This window comes from Trachypithecus francoisi, unplaced genomic scaffold (genome assembly GCF_009764315.1).
Source record: "Trachypithecus francoisi isolate TF-2019V2 unplaced genomic scaffold, Tfra_2.0 Contig01451, whole genome shotgun sequence".
Classification (NCBI taxonomy): domain Eukaryota; kingdom Metazoa; phylum Chordata; class Mammalia; order Primates; family Cercopithecidae; genus Trachypithecus; species Trachypithecus francoisi.
The window spans coordinates 5558319-5567881 of record NW_022681432.1 but is presented as its reverse complement, the minus strand read 5'-3'; the positions used below and the strand labels follow the sequence as shown (position 1 = coordinate 5567881).

Below are 9563 nucleotides of genomic sequence, written 5' to 3'. Positions count from 1 at the left end.
GACAGAGCGAGACTCTGTCTCAAAAAAAAAGAAAAAAAAAAAAGAAATTTCTAAGCAGTAAAGCATTCAAGAGGTGAATTTAATGCTCTCAAAGTCATTAAGTTTTATACATTCACAAGCTATAATGATGTTTATTTCACTTTTCAATCTGCCGCTTGAAACAATAAATAGTTTAAAGAAAATGAACTCAGGAGTAAATTATTATATTCCTAGATACAAACACTGTTGAATAAAACATTGAGGATTTAGGATAACGTATTTTTCTAACCTATTGATCCACATTGACCATATTACAAGAAAATAATTATTTGTTCTCATAGAAAGCTCTATTACTCTTACAGGAATTTATTTGCCTGCAAACATCTGAAAATTTTGTTATTCATGTAAGGAATGGTAAGTTTTACTGACATTTGGATTGAGATCTATAATTAAAGTCCCTTTTCTCTTGGCCATTGTATAAACTGCATCTTTTCAATCTAAAAAATTCAAGTATTCTGGACGCCAAGTGCGGACCGGAAGAGACGCGCGGGACTTCAGGCTGCTGCCCCATTGGAAGATTACTCCCCAGGCTTCCCTTGCCCCAAGCAGTGAGCTAACTGGAATGGTACCCCGGGAGGCCCCTGAGTCTGCTCAGTGCCTGTGCCCTTCCTTCACCATCCCAAATGCCAAGGATGCGCTTCGGAAGAGGCACAAGAGAAGGAGCCGACAGCACCAGCGGTTCATGGCCCGGAAGGCCTTGCTGCAGGAGCAGGGGCTGCTGAGCATGCCTCCAGAACCAGGGTCCTCCCTACTGCCCACCTCTTACAGGGCAGTGCCAGCAACTGAGGCTGCCAGCAGTGGGAAGCAGTGTCTGAGGGCTGGATCTGGCGGTGCCCCATGCAGCAGAAGGCCCGCTCCCAGGAGAGCCTCAGGGCCCTTGCCCAGCAAGTGTGTGGCTATCGACTGTGAGATGGTGGGCACGGGACCCCAAGGGCGGGTGAGCGAGCTGGCCCGCTGTTCCATTGTGAGTTACCATGGCGATGTCCTCTATGACAAGTACATCAAGCCTGAGATGCCCATCGTTGACTACCGTACTCGCTGGAGCGGCGGTCACTCGGCAGCCCATGCACAAGGCTATCCCCTTCCAGGTGGCCCAGAAAGAGATCCTTAAGCTCCTGAAGGGCAAGGTGGTGGTGGGGCACGCTCTGCACAACGACTTCCAGGCCCTCAAGTATGTCCACCCTCGGAGCCAGACCCGGGATACCACATATGTCCCAAACTTCCTCAGCGAGCCCAGCCTCCACACCCGGACCCGGGTCTCTCTAAAGGACCTGGCCCTGCAGCTGCTGCACAAGAAGATCCAGGTGGGCCCGCACGGGCACTCATCAGTAGAAGATGCCACGACAGCCATGGAGCTCTACCGGCTGGTGGAGGTGCAGTGGGAACAGCAGGAGGCCCGCAGCCTCTGGACCTGCCCTGAGGACAGAGAACCTGACAGCAGCACAGACATGGAACAGTACATGGAGGACCAGTACTGGCCCGACGACCTTGTCCAGGGCAGCAGAGGAGGAGCCAGGGAGGCACAGGACAGAAGGAATTGAGAAGGGGGTGGGGCTCCCTGACTGGGCTTCTGGTGTGGCCGGTAGGAAGTGGGGGCCAGGAGAGCAGCGGGCACTCCTTCCTGGGCAGGGCGGGGCAGAATGCAGTGAGCCAGCCCCAGGGCCAGAGGAGTTGGGGTCATCTGTTATCTTGACACCCTCTGCTCACAGCATAGGGCTCTGTCTCTCCAGGGCTGTTAGTTCTTTCTCCTGATTCCTGTGATTTTGCTAATGGCACTTTACAGACTCCATGGAGATGTCAGGTGGACCATCTTCTAGGGCCCAGCAGGAGTAGGGAATGTGTCCACAGACTGACCAGGTTGTCATGGCCTTCCCCACCCCTCAGATCTCCTGAGTCATCATGCTCTGCTAATGAAAGGAATCATGTCACCCTCTCTGGGGTTGGTGGGTGGGGGTGTCAATATCCTGGAGCTCCCTTACCCCAACTCAATGACTTGGGGTAAAGTTATCTTCCTTTTATTGCCTACCTCTTCCTCCACTCATTTTGGGTTCAGAATAAATATGCCCTGAAGTTAAAGAGTTAAGTCCTAAAGGAGACATTTCTTCCCCACTTCCCTGACCTGGAACTCTGGCTACAGGCATTGTAGGAACTCCGTGCTCCGCGTGGCCTGTCAGCTCCCTGCTAGGCTATAGTGGAATAGCAGAGCCTACAGGCTTCTTGTGGGGAACTGGCCCCTTAACATGCTTGGCAACAGAAGGCCGCAGGCACAGCTCAGGGAGGAGGGAAGGCAGGTAAGCTTTGGATGAGAACGGGCATATTTATTTTGACCCAAATCAGGGACTTCCCCAGTACACCCAGTACTGGGCTCTTAAGCAAAAGCCTGAGAAACAAGACAGTGGTTTGAATTCTGGGGCCTTTGTGTAGAATTGTGCCTGACCTTATTTATTTATTAAGAGCAGGGCTACTCGTCTAGGGGAGTAGAGTCTGTCTCCTGGGTCTGGGGCAGGGCATTGGCAGTTATGCAGTGGCCCTGAACCTGGTCTGATGCCCCCTCAGCTCTTTGACTATCACTGTGGCTGTTGGGTTTTCTCCTATTTCTAAAAATGTTCTCTTGTTTCCTAAGTGACAGTTTTGAAATATTGGGTAACCAAGAACTCAAGTCACACAGACCTTGGAGCCCCATCTTTGCTTGCCACTTACCTTTGAGATACTAGGCAAATGAGGGACTTCACTCTTGGCCTGTTGTTTCCTCATCTGTAAAATGGGGATAGTGGTACGGCCTACCTCATAGGGTTGTAATGAGTACTAAATGTGAAGTGTTTGGCACAGTGCCTGGCACGTGGTGAGCCACAGCCACTGTGAGTTTCTGTTTTCCTTTTTTTTTTAAGCCCAAAAAGGGGCCACAATATTGTCTATTCTTTGAGGATTTGTTGCAACTTCTTCAGGATAACACCTGCGTCCACAGGCTGAGTAGCTGTGGCCCAGACAGAACTGCTCTGGCTTGGCTGTTGCAGCAGGTGGGGCGCTGGCCTCGGTGAGGACACAGCAGCAAGGGTCACGGTTATCCCTGTTCTTGTCTGTGGTCACCAGGCACAGGTTTGACTTCCGGTCAGTGTCCCGACATTGTGCGGGAGGTGACAACAGAGCAAAGCAGCACAGGGGTCAGGGAGGTAGAGACACTGCTAAAATCACACTACCCCACCCTTAGCTGAAGCCCCACGTTCCACAAACTTGGGGTCATAGATTGTCCAGTCACTGGCTCCTTCCCTGTCAGCTCAGCACAGAGGAAGGGGCTAGCTGAGTCTTTTACTACTTCTGGCCTGGCTCCAGGACTTTGTTCTAGATTCCTTAAAAGTCAGTAGCTGATGTCAAACTCAGTTGAGCAGTAAGCTTTGATCCCTTGGTCTGGGGGTTAAAGGAAGATAGCGCTGTTATCAGCGGGGAAATGTACTATTTAAGATCAGCTTTGTTGTAAAACCATTTGTTCTAGAATAAGACACAACCGTAAAAGTGGGTTAAGTGGCCCTTCCTGTGAATTGGCAAGCTGGGGTTGTAGGGTGGCTCTTTGGGGGTTTGGGAGGGGACTGGGGCACTAAGCCTTGCTGGGTGCTTTGGCCTTTGAGAGGGCAGTTTTCAAGAGGATGCAGTGGGCTGCAGCAAGAAAATAGCAGAGCTACAGAATTTAGATAATTTATTTCTTATTGCCCTATTACAGAGCACAAGTTTTGTGTTTTGTTTTTTGTTTGAGACAGGGTCTTACTCCTGTTGCCTGGGCTGGAGTGCAGGGTGTAATCATGGCTCGCTGCAGCCGCGACTTCTCAGGTTCAGGAGATCCTCCTATGTTGCCCTCCCAAGTAGCTGGGATGACAGGCATGCACTACCTGCCCGGCTAATTTTTTTGGTATTTTTAGTAGACACGGGGTTTCACCATGTTAACCAGGCTGGTCTCAAACTCCTGGACTGAAGCAATCCACTCACCTCGGTCTCCCAAAGTGCTGGGATTACAAACAGGAGCCACTGCACCTGGCCATATTTGTTTTAACTTTTTTGTTTCTCCCTGAAGCTATGTACTCACGTAAATGTTTTTAATTGTAGTAAAATACACATAACAAAATGAAAAAAAAAAAAAATTCAAGTATTGTCAAATGAGATGACTTTGGGAAATCCATATTAAAAACATTCAACGTATTCAAAATTATAAGGTCTATAGTCAGTAATACCAAGTGAGGCTAAAAATAGTCAAGCTAGTCTCCCTATGGAAACAAGTGAAAGGAGTTATTTTTGTATTGGCAAGGTATTTTTGTTAGTTTCATAACAACTCAGAGGGGCTTTAACGGCTCCATTCAATCTTAAGTCACCACCACTTCCCAAATAAAGTAAACAAAAACTACAAACACTACTACTAAAAATAAAAGGGTTTGTTGCGGGAAGTCAGGGACCCCGAACGGAGGGACTGGCTGAAGCCGCGGCAGAAGAACATAAATTGTGAAGATTTCATGGACATTTATTAGTTCTCCAAATTAATACTTTTATAATTTCTTACACCTGTCTTTACTGTAATCTCTGAACATAAATTGTGAAGATTTCATGGACACTTATCACTTTCCCAGTGAATACCCTTGTGTTTTCCTATGTCTGTCTTTACTTTAATCTCTTAATCCCGTCATCTTCTTTGTAAACTGAGGAGGATGAATATCGCCTCAGGACCCTGTGATTGTGTCAACTGCACAAATTATTTGTAGAGCATGTGTGTTTGAACAATATGAAATCTGGGCATCTTAAAAAAAAAAAAAAAAAAACAGGGTAACAGCGATGTTCAGGGAACAAGAGAGGTACCTTTGAACTGGCCGCCGGGTGAGCCGGACGGAGCTATATTTCTCCTCTTTCATAAGCAAATAGGAGAAATATCGCTGAATTCTTTTTCTCAGCAAGGAACATCCCTGAGAAAGAGAATGCGCCCTGAAGGTAGGCCTGTAGAAGGCCCCTTTTTAAGGCGTCCCGTCTTTTATGGTGGAAGCCGATGAGATGATATAAGACCTGGTCTCCTATAGTGCTCCCAGGCTTAGTAGGATGGGAAAATTCCCACCTAATAAATTGTGGTCAGACAGGTTACCTGCTCTCAAACCCTGTTTCCTGATAAGATGTTATCAAAGACAATGCGTGCCCGAAACGTCATTAGCAATTTTAATTTTACCTCATCAGGTGGTCCTGTTATCTCGTCTTGCCTCCATTTTTCTTTTGTGATATTTTATTACCTTGTGAAGTATGTGATCTCTGTGATCCACACCCTATTCGTGCATTCCCTCCCCTTTTGAAAGTCGCTAATAAAAGTTTGCTGGTTTTACGACTCGGGGAACATCACGGATCCTGCCGACATGTGATGTCTCCCCAGGACACCCAGCTTTAAATTTCTCTCTCTTGTGCTATTTCCCTTTATTTCTCAACCCAGCCGAGACACTTGGGAAATAGAAAAGAACCCATGTTAAACGCCGGAGCGGGTTCTCCCGATAGGGTTTGATATCTCTGGATATTTGCAGTTAATTCGATTTTTTTTTTTATTCATTTGTGTTAACTATATGTACAATTTTTCAGTCTAAAGTTGTACTGTATTGGAAGAAAACCACCACAGAAAGTAAGCGCTGTGTTTGGACTTTGTAGCTTCCTTTGGGGTAACTACATTGCAACTAGTTTATATTTTAGTTCCTCTTACAATCAAACAATTTAGCCCTCCTTTGGAAATGACTTTAGTATATTTCAGAAGAAATCTTGAGACCATAGTCAAATGTTTCCCTAGCATGCAGTATTAATCACGGTACCATCATTCTGTTACAATTACACTCTTAACTGTAGTAATTGCAATGATTAAAATGGCATTATAGATTAATAAATATTTTATTTATCTATAATCTATGGATTATTATCTATAAATAATGTATTTACGGATTAATTATCTATAAATAATCTATTTAAGGATTATTATAGGAACTATTGAACCAAAGACCAAATAAGTTTATTATTATTATTATTATTATACTTTAAGTTCTAGGGTACGTGTGCACAACGTGCAGGTTTTTTACATATGTATACATGTGACATGTTGGTGTGCTGCACCCATTAACTAGTCATTTACATTAGGTATATCTCCCAATGCTATCCCTCCCCCCTACCACAATAGGCCCCGGTGTGTGACGTTCCCCTTCCTGTGTCCAAGTGATCTCATTGTTCAACTCCCACCTATGAGTGAGAACATGCGGTGTTTGGTTTTCTGTTCTTGCCATAGTTTGCTGAGAATGATGGTTTCCAGCACTGAACCAAAAACCAAATACGTTTTTAAGTTTTTATTTTTTTTAATAACCACTACCTTTTAAAACATAAATCTAATTTTTTAAGATAGGGAGTCTGACTTAATCCAATCTCCTTATTGGATTACAAAATACAGTTCAGCCACTATTTTAGGAGATAAAGAGCAGATGGTCTATAATAAAGGAAGCTGGGAATTCACCTGGGTAATCAACTTTGTGACCTCAAAGCTGCTTCACCACTTATGGGGTATTCATCTAGGTGAGTGCCACACCTGTTGATAATGATGAAAATATGCTAGAATGTCTAAGATCCCATCTGCTGACATTCTTAGTGGCACATGTACAACATACCACGGAATTGAGGATAAAAGAAGAAGTATTGCTGTAGTTGAGTTCCAGGTGTGAATGAGGAGATTAATGACACCCTATTAATTACAATTTCTCTACGGTCTGGAATCTCTACAGTAATTTACCTAAAGGACCTAACAGCACTACAGTGGTTTGCAAGAGTGATTGATATATAGGAAAGCTTTGTTTCTGAGGGCGTTGACCATACAGATAACTGTAGTTATTAACTCACATGCTATGCTTGTGTTTGGGGATACGGCTAAATAGCTGCTTCTCTGCTACTTGTTCTCTGATTCTTCCTGATTTTTCAATAACTTCCATAAAGTAATCTTTGTTATAAATAAAGTGGCCCATCATTTCAAATCATCTGCTCTTTTTCCCACTGCTCTTCCACACTCTTTCCCTCTTAAGCTCAATATATGTGCCATACACCCAATAAGCATACATACTCATAGCCCAGTAGATTATGTTTTTAAAGAGGCATCATCATTATTTTTCTCTGTGGGTTTTGAATTTGAAGGTAAAAAGCATCCACCTATTGGTAATTAGAAGTCAAACATTTTGGATTCTAAATAGAATATTATGCTGTTTATGTAAAACACCTAGGAAAAGATCTTCTGACCCTGACATGGATGTTTGTTGTACTATAGCACCTGATCTCTTAAATAAGCTAAAGAGTGTGTTGAGTCAAGTGTTACTATAATCTGCTATAAATGGGTCATCAGTTTTCTCAAGTAATACAAAATGCTGAAATGTAAAAATCATAGTTTAATGTTCTTAACAACTCAGCCACCCTCCCTTTGTTCATGCAATTCTGTCCATCAAGAATCTCTCCCTCCTATTCCTTATGCAGATTCTACCCCACATTCAAGATAATTTCAAATTTCACTTATTCCTTAAATGCTTTTGAATTGTTCTACATTAAAATACTGTTTTGTAGAGACATTGTTGTCTGTATAAGGTGCTATGTCTACTGCTTTATCACATCTTTATTGTTCTCTTGAACTATTCATTTAAATTCTGTATTATGAAATATTTTATTCATTTATGGTTTTTGCCCTCATTATACACGCTTTTTAAAAGAGGACTAATTATTAATGGTCATTCATGTGTATTGTTAGGTACTGTTTCCATTTTTTCTTTTAAAATAAAATCAGTTTTTAAATACTTAAGAGATTTAGTAGTGAGATATTAACATTTAAAGAATGCTTACTATGTGTCGGGTACCATGCTGAAGGTTTTCTAAGTGTCGTCTCAGCTTCATATTAAAATGTCTAGTCTGGTGTATATACTTCATATGTCATAGAATGCATTAGATATCTATATCACTATAGAGTAGTATTTAAGAGTCAAGATTTAAAGCCAGACATTCCTAAGTAAAATGCTTGTTGTGTTGCTTACTTGATCAGGTAATTTATACTTACTTATAGGTATACTAAATTGCATAATGCGCATAAGGAGATGAGGAGATTGACAAAAATATATTCTATAGGATTAATAAGTAGTAACTGATTTTTAAAATAACTATTTTTGAACCAATTCAACGACTCAGGGACATCACTTAGAGCATTGATTCTTACTTTAGTGGGTCGTGGGTTTTAAGATGGAGATTAAATTCTTAACTAAACAATTTTAGTAGCTACTTAGTGAGTGTATGGGAACATAAATCCTGAATATCAGCTTCTATATACTTATATGTCTCTTTCTCATAAAATAACATATTTGCCCGCTAAAAAAGCAATTTTGATTCTCTCTCAAGTGAAGCCTCCTTGCCATTAAAAATGTTTTTCGAACCGTGATTTTTAAATGTTCGTCAGTTTCCCAAATACTGCAGCAGTATTATTTCCAAAAACCACACTTCACATCAATGAGCACACCAAACTAGAGAAGATAAGTGGAAGGCTCTGAAAGTAAAATATAGATGACTTAATTACCTGACAAAAATAATAAAATAAAAATAATTAGCAGTGTTTTAGACTTTCAGGTTCTTAAAATCATTTTGTTTAATCCCCCCCACCCCAGGTCCTCTCCTTACCAAATATTACTGCAAGGCATGTAGACTATAAGACTGGTCCACATTTCAGGGGCCTGTGTGTATGTGTGTGTGTGTGTGTGTGTGTGTGTGTGTGTGTGAGAGAGAGAGAGAGAGAGAGAGAGAGAAAGAAATAATCCTACCATGCAGTCCATTTTACTATGTAGTGTCTTTGCTTTCATCTATGGGGACAAGTGACATACGAATATTTCTGGTCACTTGTCAGATCAAAGAAAAGAAAAACAACACAGAGACTGAAATGTCAAATATCCGCTTCTTTCCCTCACATATGTATTTCAAAACAAAAACAGGCTTTCAAAGTAGGGGATTTGGTAAGTTTCATGTGTGCTGTAGCTACCCTGTTTCAGGCTTGTGTTTAGATTGGATCCAAATGCTTCACTGACAGACGTGGGGCACATCCAAATACTTGCTTCAGGATAAAGTTATTTACACTAAAGTTTGACCCACAAGGGCAACAGAGCAGCTAAGTACCATGAGTAATACAAACAGACAGCTCTACTTTGCTCCAGATCATATAGATTAAAAAAGTTTCTGATAACTTCAAAGCTTCTTTCCCACAGCACGTATGCTACTTTCCATGAGAATAGGAATTTGACACCTATACCCTTTATATTAAATATCAGGAAAAGGAACCTTAGCATTTGGTCTCTATCTCAAAGACCTTCCAAAATAGGCCACATACCATTATTTATTATGGTTATAGACCAACAAGGTCATCCAACGTGAAGGAACCAGACTCATTATTGCACTGAAAACTCAGTTTTTAAAAGGGTTTTAAAGTTAGACTACAGGAAGGAAGAATTTATTCCGTTAGCCATATG

At 42.2% G+C, this 9563-nt stretch overlaps 1 protein-coding gene across 1 annotated transcript; it reads left to right on the top strand.

Annotated features, from left to right (window-relative positions):
* The first annotated feature begins 507 nt into the window (after positions 1–507).
* On the top strand, positions 508–3552 carry LOC117096292 (apoptosis-enhancing nuclease-like). Its single transcript, XM_033233537.1, is given in 2 exon segments — positions 508–1087; positions 1089–3552. Coding segments are annotated over 2 exon segments (978 nt in total). The 5' UTR covers positions 508–601; the 3' UTR covers positions 1581–3552.
* Positions 3553–9563: the final 6011 nt, after the last annotated feature.